Here is a 15,834-nt window from a genome sequence, read left to right on the forward strand (position 1 = left end):
TCCATGAATTGCTGTACAACATGTCTCAAAATGAGAATTTGATCAGTGCAACTTCTCCATTTCCTAAATACTGCTTGTTCATCTCTCAGCTTTTCATCAGTCTTTCTCTCCAGTCTCTTTAGAATAAGCATACGATATATTTTCATAACAACTGATGTAAGTGTTATGCCTTTGTAATTATTGCAATCCGTCAGGTCTCCTTTTTTGCTATTTTCACCAACACTCCTAACTCCCATTCATCAGGTTTTGCCTCTTCATGCTACATTCTACAAAACAACCTTGTAAGTAAGGAGGAGACACTCTATTTTCGGTCAGTATCCTCTCGGCAGTTATTCCATCGTATCCCGGGGCTTTTCATCTCTTTAGTTTTCTGATGATAGCTTCAACTTCAAACACTATTACATATATATATATATATATATATATATATATATATATATATATATATATATATATATATATATACACACACACATTTACATATACATATATATACATATATATATATATATATATATATATATATATATATATATATATATATATATATATATATATATATATATATATATATATATATATATATCATATATATGTATATATTATATACATATCATCATCATCATCATCATCAGCCGTTACTTTGTCCACTACGGAACAAAGGCCTTTAGACATGTCCTTCCATTTGCGTCTGTTTATTTATGACAAAATATAACCTAATCATCAATATCAATTGGGAGGTAGATTGAATTCTTGCAAAATTCCATATCAATTTATTGCATAAACAGTGAAACTCAATTGAAACAAATTTACAGTCTATACATTAAAACGAGTAACTCGTGATAAGAGCATCGTGACTATTAAAATGATGTAATATTCTTCAACCAGTACCCTTGTGGTTCCTGATATAAGATTCTTCATCCAGTACCCTTGTGGTTCCTGATATAAGATTCTTCATCCAGTACCCTTGTGGTTCCTGATATAAGATTCTTCATCCGGTACTCTTATGGTTCCTGATATAAGATTATTCATCCAGTACATTTGTGATTCCTGATATAAGATTCTTCATCCAGTACCCTTTTGGTTCCTGATATAAGATTCTTCATCCGGTACCCTTGTGGTTCCTGATATAAGATTCTTCATCTAGTACCCTTGTGATTCCTGATATAAGATTCTTCATCCAGTACATTTGTGGTTCCTGATATAAGATTCTTCACCCAGTACCCTTTTGGTTCCTGATATAAGATTCTTCATCCGGTACCCTCGTGGTTCCTGATTTGAGATTCTTCATCCAGTACCCTTGTGGTTCCTAATATAAGATTCTTCATTCAGTACCTTTGTGGTTTCTGATATTAGATTCTTCATCCAGTACCTTTGTGGTTACTGATATAAGATTCTTCATCCAGTACCCTTGTGGTTCCTGATATGATTCCTAATTCAGTACCCTTGTAGTTCCTGATATAAGATTCTTCATCCAGTACCCATGTGGTTCCTGATATGATTCCTCATCCTGTACCCTTGTAGTTCCTGATATAAGATTCTTCATGCAGTACCCTTGTAGTTCCTGATATAAGATTCTTCATCCAGTACCCCTGTGGTTCCTGGTATGATTCCTCATCCTGTACCCTTGTAGTTCCTGATATAAGATTCTTCATGGTGTACCCTTGTAGTTCCTGATATAAGATTCTTCATCCAGTACCCTTGTGGTTCCTGATATGATTCCTCATCCTGTACCCTTGTAGTTCCTGATATAAGATTCTTCATGGTGTACCCTTGTAGTTCCTGATATAAGATTCTTCATCCAGTACCCTTGTGGTTCCTGATATGATTCCTCATCCTGTACCCTTGTAGTTCCTGATATAAGATTCTTCATGCAGTACCCTTGTAGTTCCTGATATAAGATTCTCCATCCAGTACCCATGTGGTTCCTAATATGAGATTCTTCATCTTGTAGTCTTCTGGTTCCTGATATAAGATTCTTCATACAGTACCCTTGTGGTTCCTGATATAAGATTCTTCATCCAGTACCCTTGTGGTTCCTGATGTAAGATTCTTATTCAGGTATCCATATGATTCTTGAAAGGATTCTTATTCCGATAACCTTGAGGTTTCTCGTATAAAATTCTTCGTATGGTATCCTCGTATTTCGTGACCTTGATAGTGGCAAGTCTTTTGCTGCCCATGGTGTCCGGATGCATCGATATCAGGGGCCGCTGCAGCAGCAGCAGCTTGTTTGTTGTACAATTGGCAGAACTGCGACTTTGCTGCAGCCACAGCTGGGGTATCCTGTGCTTCAACGTTGTAGAAGTGAGCTCCACCATGGCCATAAACCCCACCATGACCATAAACCCCACCATGGCCATAGCTTCCACCATGAGCATGACCACCTTCATGGCCACCACCTAGGAAAGACCCACCATGGCCAGCACCCAAGAAAGATCCCCCATGGCCGTAAAGACCTCCATGGCCACCACCCGAGAAAGACCCGTCATGATAACCAGAATGGCTGTGGTTGACTGGTCCACCATGGTACGATTGGCCGTAGAGTGCAACAGATGCTAGTTGTCTGTGATATGCCTGGAAGAAGGCGTCCTTTGCTGATGCAACCTCGTAGGTATCAGATACGGGGATGACCTTTCCTACGATGCCTGCTGGAACGGAGGAAGCCAAAGGACCCGTCCATTTTGGCTGGTAGTATCCGCCATGCGGATCGCTGTAAGACAGTGAGAGACAAAACCATCTGGTTTGGATAAGGGAGGAACTGATAAGTCTACATCAAAGAGCGCAGAATCAAGGATAGCCCACCATTTGTGTTTTTAATTTGTGCAAGAAATGGTTTCTTTCATGAGTATATGTATTCCATTATAAACTTAGACGCTACATATTTAGTATTTTACTTCATATTCTATGCATCCTCTATATGTTTTTTCAAGAAATAAATCAAGCTGTTAGATTATACACTGAAGGAATACATAGTTACAAATACAAATTTGTATATATAATATATCCGGTTATCCACCTATATATATATATATATATATATATATATATATATATATATACATTTATATATATACATATATATACATATATATACATAATATATCTTATATATATATATATATATATATATATATATATATATATATATATGAATATATATGAATATACATATGTATATATATATATATATATATATATATATATATATATATATATTTATATATATATATGAATATACATATGTATATATATATATATATATATATATATATATATATATGTATGTATATATATACACACATTTATGTGTGTCTAAGTATCCAAATACCATTAAGGGTGTTAATATTTTTGTCTAAAATCATTCATTACCATTAATATTCCTTCAGTACATTAACTCACTGTATGGATAAAGTATTAAAAGTTGGCGCTTTCCTTAGTCTCATATTTTTCATTTTGTTTATTTTTTTTTTCATATTTCTTGATCATTAAGACAAGATATGGTATCAAGCAAGCAGGGCCCATAGACAACGTAAAACACTATCCGCCAATGTTATATCATAAAGGCTTCTTCTATATTCAAAATCAAAGTTCATTGGTTTTTTATCAGTCGGTTACAATAAAAGGTGAAGGATGCCTAAGATGTATTCTGTCTTCAGATTGATATATCTAATAGTTCTTGTAATTTCTAACCACTCCAGGAAGACGGTATCACACTAAAAATGAAAGAAGGAAATAAGGAAGCAAATTAGACCTCGTGCTTTCACATATTTACACCACAGATAAGAAAAAACATTCATATATCTTTTATAGTTTTATTGTTCCAGAACCCAGAAAAACAGGAACTATCTGTTGCTCTGATCAGCAGGACCATATGTCAACATACATAAGTTTCTCTGCTGACGGAGACTTTAATAGTATCTGATGGGGTCATCAGGAGCTGCAGCAGCTTCGGCTGCCTGTCTGTTGTACAGGCTGAAGAACTCGGATTTGGCAGCAGCTACTTCGGCAGTATCTTGGACGTGGCCCCTGGACACGACAATGCGGGAAGGAAGAACGGGTGAGGCGGGAGACCCCGAGAAGGAAGAGGTCCCACTGTAAGTACCTGCAGCAGATCTGAAGGAGGGCACGGCAATTGAAGCAACAGGGCCAGCTGAAGCAAGGGCAGTAGCAGCGGTACCATACCGCCCTACACCGCCCACAGCAGACAGCTGCCTCTGGTAGGCATTGAAGAAATCTCTGCGAGCCTCTGAGACCTCTTGGGTCTCAGACACAGGAGTCACCTGACCATTCACTCCGGCTGGTAAGTTGGCAGCTAATGGGCCGGTCCACCTGGGTAGGGGTGGGCCGTAGGAGGGACCAGAGAAGCCGGAAGCCTGAAGGGGAGAGGCATAGAACATCCCCAACACTGCAAAAGCAACCTGCAGAAAGAAACGGTATTTATAATCACAAGTCTACCAGGGAATGGACGAATCCCGACACAATAGCCAAATATAAAGATATGGTAATAATTAAACCACTTTATTTTATGGCAATCAACTCACAACGAGGACAATGTAAGCTTTGAGTTACTGCAGATAAATGTGGCACGTGGTGAAACCAATCAATTACAGATAGCATACTTAATTATACTGTATTAATCACAGGAAAAATTATAACAATGAAATGCTTAACGAGGTAAACTACCAATAAACGTGTCGAAATGAACAATATATTTTTAAAAAAGGGGGCAAAAAAATGTTGTGTCCATCACAAATTACAGGGTATATATAAATTCTATTCATATACTTAGTTCCCATTTGTATGTGGTAATCACTGTTGCCTTCTTTTTTGAAGGACATTGCTTTAGCTTTTTAGAGTAGACCGTACTCCCGATCGGCTGCCCTGCCTGACATTGCTTAGACCCCAGTAGCGTATGTTCATGTGTTGTACCAGTCACCAGCGTTCTTCCTTCAGCAGCGGGGAGTCCTGGTGCAGTCAGGTCGACAATTCGAGACGTGTGAGATGTCTGTTATAGTGTTTTATAAAGCGTTCAGTGGCTTTGTTTGTGTGTGTAATAGTCTGTAACACCTATTTGCTTTAAGCAAACCTATCTGTTAATTACATACTGTACATAATCCTGAGGTGTCTACAGGGAGATACAAATTTCCTAACTAGCAAAAAAAAAAAAAAAAAAAAAAAGAATTTATTCCTGCCATCTAAGAAGATTTGGAGAAGCAGCTTTCCTCTTACAGTAGTTTTTAAAGATCCCACAAAAAAAATAAAACCCAGTTTCGCAGCGTAAATATTATTTTCTAAAGGAAAAAAAGTAAATGGCAACAGCTGAATATTATTACTTGTTGCTAGTGAATCTTTATGAATGAAATTTACGTCCTTTTCTAGATTCAAGGGATATCTGCCTAAGTCATTTTTCTCTTGGGTAAATTGTTGTGGGGTCAATTCACATATTTGTCTAAGGCTCTCAACTTATATTTCATTTAGCCAAAAAATCTAATAAATGCAAATACCTTCAGAACTACATCACAAATAATACCGTAGTACAATAGGGTTTGTTATTCTCTCTCTCTCTCTCTCTCTCTCTCTCTCTCTCTCTCTCTCTCTCTCTCTCTCTCTCTCTCTCTCTCATTCCTTTAAGAGACCCATTAAGAAGACAGTCATATTAATGCCAACGAGACATAAGTTTTTGAAACTTACCAAAGTCCTCATTGTACTCAAGCTAGGTATTCTGGATACTGCAAAAGGAAACTGCGAATTGTACGGGTACGCGAATCCTTTTTATAGGAGACTCTCTCTCTCTCTCTCTCTCTCTCTCTCTCTCTCTCTCTCTCTCTCTCTCTCTCTCTCTCTCTCTCTCATTCATTCAAATCATGAATCTTGTGAGTCCGTGACAGACCTTGGAATCTTTAGATGAAATACAGTCATGAACTTGTAGTACAGGTACGGTATGTATCCTGGTGTACAGTCTGAGGAAAAGGCTTTCGAGAAAACATTTTTTTTTACTTGACGTAATATTTTTCAAGAAAATTTCTCTAATGGAGTCATTATTCTCCACTTCTTGTTCAACTAGGCGTGGAAAATTGAATGAAATTTTACTAACTAGACTAAAGAAATTTGAAAATGAGAGTGGACTATTTTCATAATGAGACACTAAGACAATTGTTTGTTGGCGTCAATTTTTTATGTAGATTGAATTCTCAGGCACATCCTCTCTCTCTCTCTCTCTCTCTCTCTCTCTCTCTCTCTCTCTCTCTCTCTCTCTCTCTCTCTCTCTCTCTCTCTCTCTCTCTCTCTCTCATACCAAAATCTTTGTTCTCGACGATCAACTAAGTAAATCATGCAGTCAAAAATGTGTTGAAGACTAACTAACGATATCAAATCTGGTTAAAATTTAAACATGACAACAGATAACACAAAATCTAACGACCAATTTCCTGATGACGGAAGGGCTGAATAAATACCAAAATATATAATGATGACAACAACAAAATTAAATCGATGGTTCCGGCTTGATGTCATCTTGAAAAGTCTTTCCTACTTAATTTATACAATTATTTATAATTAAGGGAATGTATTTTATTAAATAAATCATTAGATTGAAAACAGAGTCAAAATTCAAAATTTTAGCTTACACATAGAGTAGACGGGGTCCCCTGATGAATATTATTTATAGAAATAAAGAGAGACATTGGTAAGTAAAAACCAGTAAAGAAGATCAATACATATAGAAAACGGAAATTCCCTACTTAACTATAGGCGAATTTATAAAACTCTATGGGATTTGCACACCATAAACAATCATTTACTTGATGAAATGTAAGAAAAAAAATTAAATTTAATAGTACATAATGAGCTGCATGATATGTTGAGAGTGATTGGTGTCAGTTTGTTTATTGTGTAACTCATTTGAATTACCTACCTGTTAGTTAAAAAAAGAAAGCATTGAAAATTGTGATAATTAGACATTTCAACTTTCTGAAAACTTGCAACGATGTGCAACTGCCATTAACATGACCCGTACGAGAGAATAAGGATATTTATTCACTCAGGGATTTTCGCGTACATATAACATATATATACATGTACGTATGTATGTATGTATGTATATAAACGTGTGTATATATAAACCTTCAAAGATACATATATGTATATGTATATGTATATAAATAGAGATACAATATATATATATATATATATATATATATATATATATATATATGTATATATATATATATATATATATATATATATATATATATGTATATATATATATATATATATATATATATATATATATATATATATATATATATATACTGTATATATATATATATATATATATATATAAATATATATACATATATATGTGTGTGTACATATATATATATATATATATATATATATATATATATATATATATATATATATATATATATATATATGTATATATATATATATATATATATATATATATATACATATAGATATATACAGTATATATATACACACATACACATATATATATATATATATATATATATATATATATGTGTGTGTGTGTGTGTGTATGAGAGAGAGAGAGAGAGAGAGAGAGAGAGAGAGAGAGAGAGAGAGAGAGAGAGAGAGAGAGAGAGAGAGAGAAAGAGAAGAAGAAGAAGAAGAAGAAGAAAAAGCACAAATATTCACAAAGAAGTTTATAAAGCCGTTAACGTCTTGAAGTAAAAAAATAAAATAATCTACGTATTAAAAATTATTCATCCTTTATAACGGGAACAACACTCGTGGAATTTTTATGCAAAACCGTGTCCTTGGGCATATCCTTGGTATCCTTGAAATCTGGGATAAAAAAACAGAACATCAAGTCTCACATATGATCCTACTAAGATATCATTTTCTTTTCATCATTTTCAATTCTCAACACAAAATACTTTACATGAGTTTTTACCTGACAGCTATTTCATTATGCAAAGTATAGAAATGAAGGTCTATAAACTGTGTGTGTGTGTGTGTGTACATTGTATCTTTAACTATATTAACTCTTTCGCTGAAAATAAAATCTATTTCGTTTTTCTGTTCTCCATTTGGCCATCTCCATGTCCATTTTGTATTCCTTTTAATAAAAAATATGTTCATTATTTTTACATTGTTTCTTTCAGCATATTCTTCAAGCATGTCTCCTTTGTCATTTATTGTGCCTACTCCAGTTTTACATATAGCTGATTCTCCTTTCTTCTTTTGACTTACTTTAACAGTGTTATACAAGTTAAAGTCAAGCGACCATAGAATGGTGAGAAGTAATATTTCTCTAGATCTAAGGAGAAAAGAAATTCTAATATTACGAAAGAAAATAAACCCTCCTGTAATAAGAGAAAAATCTGAAGAGTTTAGTTTAGCAATGCAAAATAGATACTCCCAGATACAAGATGAAATGGAAGCAAGTAAATAAATGAACAGTAATTTAACAAAATTTGTATTAGAATCAGCACAAGAGATAGGTGGATATATATATTCATCATCTCCTCCTGCGCCTATTGACGCAAAGGGCCTCGGCTAGATTTCGCCAGTAGCCTCAATCTTGAGCTTTTAAAGCAATACTTATCCACTCATCATCTCCCACTTCGAGCTTCATAGTCCGCAGCCATATAGGTCTGGGTCTTCCAACTCTTCTAGTGCCTTGTGGAGCCCACCTGAACGTTTGGTGAACTAATCTCTCTAGGGGAAAGCGAAGAGCATGCCCTAACCATCTCCATCTACCACTCATCATGATCTCATCCACATATGACACCCGCTTAATATCTCTTATAGTTTCATTTCTAATCCTGTCCTGCCATATAACTCCCATTATTCTTTTGAGGGCTTTGTTCTCAAATCTAATAAATCTATTGAAGATTGTTTCATTGTAATACCATGACTCATGTCCATAGAGTAACATCGATCTCACTATAACTGATATTATAGTCTGATTTTTATATGTAATTTCAGGTGATTTGATTTCCAAATTTTACTTAACCTAGCCATTGTCTGATTAGTTTTTTTCTTCAAGCTTTCACTAAACTCTAATTCTAAAGACCCTGTATTGGAGATCATAGTTCCAAAATACTTAAATGATTCTACCACATTAATCCTTTCTCCTTGCAATGATATTTCATCTTCCATTTCATGATCCATTCTCGTCATCTTTGTCTTTCTTCTATTTATCTTCAGCCCAACCTCGCGTGATATTTCATGCCTAGGTCTGCTTAATTCCTATCACCAATCCAGTCCACTCCTTCTCCACCATCTCTGGCTGCTCTACGCAACACATTCCCTTGGAGTACTCAGCTGTCAACTGGAAATTCATTTGATAACACTCCATTAACATTAACTTTGCACTTGCTATGCTCATGAGCAGACTTAATCAAATTTACATATTTCATAGGAATTCCATAATAATGCAGGACTCTCCACAACATTGGCCGGTGCACACCATCAAAGGCTTTTTCATAGTCCACAAATGCCATCAAAAAGGGATTTCTATATTCTATGAATTGCTGTACATGTCTCAAAATGAAAATTTGGTCAGTGCAACTTCTACCTTTTCTAAATCCTGATTATTCATCTCGCAGCTTTTCATCAATATTTCTCTCCAGTCTTTTTAGAATAAGCATAAATATATATTTCCGTAACAACTGACGTAAGCGTTATGCCTCAGTAATTATTGCAATCAGTCAGGTCTCCTTTTTATGCTATTTTCACCAACACTCCTAACCCCCATTCATCAGGTTTTGCCTCTTCATGCCACATTCTACAAAATAATCTTGTAAGTAAGGAGGAGACACTTCATTTTCAGTCAGTATCCTCTCGGCAGTTATTACATCGTATCCCGGGGCTTCCCATCTTTTTAGTTTTTTTAGGATTGCTTCAACTTCGAACACACTGTATATATATATATATATATATATATATATATATATATATATATATATGCATATATATATTTATATATATATATATACATATATATATATATATATATACATACATATATATATATATATATATATATATATTATATATATATATATATCATCAGCTGTTACTTGTCCATTACAGAACAAAGGCCTTTAGACATATCCTTCCATTTGCGTCTGTTTATTTATGACAAAATATAACCTAATCATCAATATCAATTGGGAGGTAGATTGAATTCTTGCAAAATTCCTTATCAATTTATTGCATAAACAGTGAAACTCCATTGAAGCAAATTTACAGTCTATACATTAAGACAAGTAACTCGTAATAAGAGCATCGTGACTATTAAAATAATTTAAGATTCTTCATCCAGTACCCTTGTGGTTCCTGATATAAGATTCTTCATCTAGTACCCTTGTGGTTCCTGATATAAGATTCTTCATCTAGTATCCTTGTGATTCCTAATATAAGATTCTTTATCCAGTACCATTTCGGTTCCTGATATAAGATTCTTCATCCAGCACCCTTGTGGCTCTTGATATAAGATTCTTCATCCAGTACCTCGTGGTTCCTGATTTAAGATTCTTCATCCAGTACCCTTGTGGTTCCTGATTTTAGATTCTTCTTCCTATACCATTGTGGTTCCTGATACAAGATTCTTATTCAGATATCCATATAGTTCTTGAAAAGATTCTCAGTCCGATATCCTTGTAGTTCCTGAAAAAAAAATTCTTCGTATGGTATCCTCGTAATTCCTGGCCTTAATAGTGGTGAGCCTTAAGGTATCCATGGTGGCCGTACACATTGATATCAGGGGCCGCTGCAGCAGCAGCAGCTTGCTTGTTGTACAACTGATAGAACTGGGACTTTGCTAAAGCCACAGCTGGAGTATCCTGAACTTCACCGTTGTAGATGGGAGCTCCGCCATGGCCATAACCCCCACTATGAGAGTGAACGACTCCATGGCCACCACCCAAGAAAGACCCACCATGGCCGTGAAGACCTCCATGACCAGCACCCAAGAAGGACCCGACATGAGAACCTAAATGGCCATGGCTGACTGGGCCACCATGGTACGATTGGCCGTATCGTGCAACAGATGCCAGTTGTCTATGGTATGCCTGGAAGAAGGCATCCTTAGCTGCTGCAACCTCGTAGGTATCAGATACGGGGATGACCTTTCCTCCGATGCCTGCTGGAACGGAGGACGCTAAAGGCCCCGTCCATTTTGGCTGGTAGTATCCGCCATGAGGAACACCGTATGACTGGCTTGGGAAGGAGTTGTAGGCCTGGTGAGGGAGAGCTGAGCACACCCCCAACACTGCCAAAACGACCTGCGGAGATTATAGGTTCATGATTAAATAATTAAGCGTTTTATGGAGTTTAATTCACCCTAAATTAATAATACTTTTATAAAATATGAATTGATATTAACTGTCAATTTTAATGACATCATAAGAATTTTCCCGTAATAGGTATGGAAGTTCATTTAAAATTATATTCAAAAAAATGCGAACTTATAACTCAGAGGTCGAGAGTTCCAATCCTGCTTCTGATACAATTTTATTTTCTCAATCAATTTTTAAAAATATATATTTATGTGAGGTTAACTATATATCTAATGCTATTCAACATACAAAAATTGCAAAGTCAAACCTATATATCAATTGAAACACTAGTCTTTAAAACAAGGTATACTATGGATTAGTAGATAGCTTACAAGATAAAGGAAACATAATATATTCTTAGCATATTGCAAAACTTATCCATTCATTGCAGACAATTTCAGTTAAAAGTTTTTATTCCATGACCTGTGTTCGTGGAATAAAAATAGAAAATTTAGCGATGTCTTACTTATAATACCTTGTCAAATGGTCCTTTATAATGTTATAATGTAACCTTTTTGTATATAAATATATATATATATATATATATATATATATATATATATGTATATATATATATGCGTGCGTGTGTACACACACACACACACTCACATATATATATATATATATATATATATATATATATATATGTATATATATAGATATATATATATATATATATATATATATATATATATATATATATATATATACATATATATATAAATTCATATATATATATATATATATATATACATTTATAGGAATATATATATACCTACATATATATACATACACACACACACACATATATATATATATATATATATATATATATATATACATATATATATATATATATATATATATATATATATATATATAGATATATGTACTTATTCATATATATACATACATTTTCATCAATATATGATACATGTATATAGGAAAGGTACACACACAAATATATAAAGATAAATACACACACATAGATCTATATATATATATATATATATATATATATATATATATATATATATATATATATATATATATATATATATTTGATTTCCCCAAAGTTAATGAGGTAATTGTTTCGTATGAAGAGATTTTCAAAATGTCAGTATTTCAGAATGTTTTGTGCATTAAAATGAGGCTCAGAGGAAAATCCATTGAGAAATGACTGATCATATTACAAAAAAAAAGGAAGACCAAATGCGTTATATAAGAAGCTGAAATCAATTAATATCAAAATCTATGAACCAAAGAAATCTATTTAAAAAATTGAATCTCGAGAATTCTTACCAAAACCTTCATTGTTGGTTAGAGTGTTGAAAGACCTTTTGAGTTACACTGTGATGAATATCGGACATCGTTGCTTTATATACCAAAATGTTTACCCCCTGAAACCCCCAACCTCCATTCCAGGTTACGCGGGGAACACACACATACACACACACACATTCACAAACATTCCATGCCTTCCTTAGCAAGCTGTGAAAGTCCATGGACTACGACCCTGAAATACGCCCAAAACATTATATGCACTGTCATTCATTGCATTGATAATAGCGTCTGTATTTATTTTTTCTTTATTACCTCCGCCAAGCGGCGGAGGTTATGTTTTCGGTTCGGTTTGTTTGTTTGTTTGTTTGTTTGTTTGTTTGTTTGTTTCTCTGTTTGTCTGTCTGTCTGTGGACAACGTAGAGGCCACATTTCTACACGGAATCACTTCAAACTTGGCCAAGTAGTTCCCCAATGTGTATGGAAGAACTGATTAAATTTTGGTCAAGGTCACCCCAAGGTCAAGGTCACAGGGGTCACTGGTGTCACTATGACATAAGTGGCCATATCAAGAGACAGAAATAAAGCACTGACTTTTGCATAAGCCAACAGGGAAGTCCTAGTCCAGGCGCAACCCATGGGTGATGTTCAAATTTATAAAGGTCAAAGGTCAAGGTCATATTGGTGCATTATATCAATGTCATATTAAGTATCAGTGGCAAATGAACAAAGATCACTTGAAGGTCAAAAGTCAAGCAGGTCACTTGAAGGTCAAGGTCACGTGAAGGTCAAGGTCACGTGAAGGTCAAGGTCACCTGAAGGTCAAGGTCACGTGAAGGTCAAGTACATTTGAAGATCAAGGTCACTTGAAGCCAAGGTCCTTCAACCTCAGTGTCAGGTAACTGCCAAGGCCATTGAATGGTTAAGCTAAATTAAAGGTCAAACGTTACTTGAAAGTCGAAGTCACATCAATTCATGATTCTAGGACATATGGCGCTCTAGGTCACCTTGGCGGAGGTATGTCCTCTACGAGGACCATGTCCGCGTTCAGGACTTGCTCACTTGTTAGAATGATGCGGGAAAGCAAGATGGCCCAGTAATGAATATACTTTAGAAAAAAAACCGTAAGATGGCAGCACGTAACGACGGCACAAAACCAAGTGACAATGCCTCGTATAACATCGCCTTGAGTTTCCACTTCACTTACGAAATGGCTCTTAAAAGTAACAGGAAAAAAATATATATTAGAGAAATAAAAAATCAAATATTTCAAAGCGTTTTCCAGATAATCCGGAGGGAAACGTTTTGAATAAATGGCTATGAAAGAGTTTATAAGCAATCCTTGAAAGAATTATTCATCTCTTGATTTTGTTCCAGTTTTAATTACTTGTAAATATTAATGCCACGTATTTCATCATAATATATTATTATTCTTATCATTATACGCAGATACTTGATTCATGCAGAATGAGATAATATCTTTATGAAACTTCTAAATAGGATTATTTTTGTGCCTATGAATTTAAACATGCTACAAAAATTACTACCTATAAGATTATAACGCACATGCAGCAAGTAAATAAACAAGTATGCTTCATCTACGTTTTCTTCTACACTGCAACGGCCATCGGACTCCATGCCAAAGAGCCATTAAATTTAACACGCTATTTTCAACTCTATTATTATATTCTCTATTTGTATGCCAATGTTAACCTTATTGACAAATGCCGTTGAATGTAAGCAAGCAATTGCCACTCTTCTGTGATTATTTGTTGCCTATAAATACCTGTGTTGTCTCTAAATAAAGTTTGTTGTTCAAGAGCTGTGTTTGTATTAATTCCTCCTCTACTCCCATTGCAATGAGGACCTACTAAGTGCCCCGAACACCCAGCCCGCCTCCAAGTTCACCACTTCGTCTGTATCCTCCAACAACCCCAACTCATCTTTCCATACTGTTACAGTAACACTCCCTCCCTTCACCAGCAGAAATACATTTGCTACTTAAGTTCAGTTCCATATCAAGGACGTGACCCACTTAAGCATCAAAGCCAACTATGTCCTCGCTTCAATCCCTGATGACATCTATCCAGAAACCTCCAACTGACTTTGCAAGCTAGAGGATGTCCCCATAGAGTATGATGACCTCAAATCATATCTCCTAGAGTAGTACTTATCATCAACAGATACCCATGTAACCAATATTTTTCAGCTCTCTCCACAAACAATGGGGCAACAAAAGCAGTCGATAGCCTTCAGAGAAACTATCCATATTGCTCGCCTTCAACCTTTGATGGAAGCTTCTCCTCAGGAAGTGACCCTACTTTATGTCCTTTGGTAACAACACCAATCACCAGTGGTTCCCGCCAAGCATGATATCTATCACCATATAAAGACGAAAGGTCCCCCAGTATTACAAGATTCAGACATTTAGGCCCAGACTATTTGGCTGCTGCTAAACACACATTTGCCTAAACGGGAGAAATAAATCTTTGTCAAATAGCCTTAAGACCATGGTCGTTGCCTCTGCTTATCATCCTAGAGAAGGTTGGATCCCTACACCCTTGTAGAGATTACAGGCATCTGACCATGCAGACAGAACTATACCGCTGTTACAAAGAACGAGAATACATTGCTATCTTACCCTAAGCTAAGGGAGCAATGGCCTATGACCTCTTGAGAAATAGTAACAACACAAGCAGCCAGCATCAGCAGATGCTGGCCAGATAGCAATTTAGGAAAATGTCTGCACAACCACTTTCAAAAAATTTTTCTATACCCCAGGTCGAGGTGAGAGAGGGAGGAAGGCCAAAAGGCTATGTCTAGTTAAACAAGATAACCCTGGCTTGCAAAATCAGGTCTGCTACCACCTCCAACAACCCTGTGGGAACACAAAACCCCATACCCTAAATTTGAAAAAGAAGAGCTCTCTTGAAGAGGAAGATCAGTCAGAAAAAGTTGTGACTGGACTCAAGACACTGTCTACATGTGCCGCTGTGTGTCCGCAAAAATATTACGTATTGATAAATAAGCGTTACCCTCTTCCCCTATCTCTGCACTAAGACTGAGTTATTAAACAGTACACCTTAAACAATTTCAATGAACAAATATTGTAATCAACTCTAATATTATTCACAAAAAAGCTGTTCTCTTTAAAGAGTAGCTACTTTCAAACCCACAACTAATATGTATTATTTGCCACACACTACCTTACTCAACA

At 35.3% G+C, this 15,834-nt stretch overlaps 2 protein-coding genes across 2 annotated transcripts; both read right to left on the reverse strand.

Moving 5' to 3' along the window:
- Nucleotides 1-3,818: 3,818 nt before the first annotated feature.
- Nucleotides 3,819-5,706, reverse strand: LOC137638095 (cuticle protein CP1499-like). The gene is made up of 2 exons (XM_068370189.1): nt 5,695-5,706; nt 3,819-4,421 (listed from the first exon to the last, which is right to left on the reverse strand). The coding sequence occupies exons 1-2, from the start codon at nt 5,704-5,706 to the stop codon at nt 3,912-3,914; spliced, it is 522 nt and encodes a 173-aa protein (XP_068226290.1). The 3' UTR covers nt 3,819-3,911.
- Nucleotides 5,707-10,226: 4,520 nt separating this feature from the next.
- Nucleotides 10,227-12,761, reverse strand: LOC137638098 (cuticle protein CP1499-like). Its single transcript, XM_068370190.1, has 2 exons — nt 12,639-12,761; nt 10,227-11,282 (listed from the first exon to the last, which is right to left on the reverse strand). The coding sequence occupies exons 1-2, from the start codon at nt 12,648-12,650 to the stop codon at nt 10,710-10,712; spliced, it is 585 nt and encodes a 194-aa protein (XP_068226291.1). The 5' UTR covers nt 12,651-12,761; the 3' UTR covers nt 10,227-10,709.
- Between the last annotated feature and the right edge of the window lie 3,073 nt (nt 12,762-15,834).

The sequence above is a fragment of the Palaemon carinicauda genome, chromosome 3, assembly GCF_036898095.1.
Source record: "Palaemon carinicauda isolate YSFRI2023 chromosome 3, ASM3689809v2, whole genome shotgun sequence".
In the NCBI taxonomy this organism is placed as follows: Eukaryota; Metazoa; Arthropoda; class Malacostraca; order Decapoda; family Palaemonidae; genus Palaemon; species Palaemon carinicauda.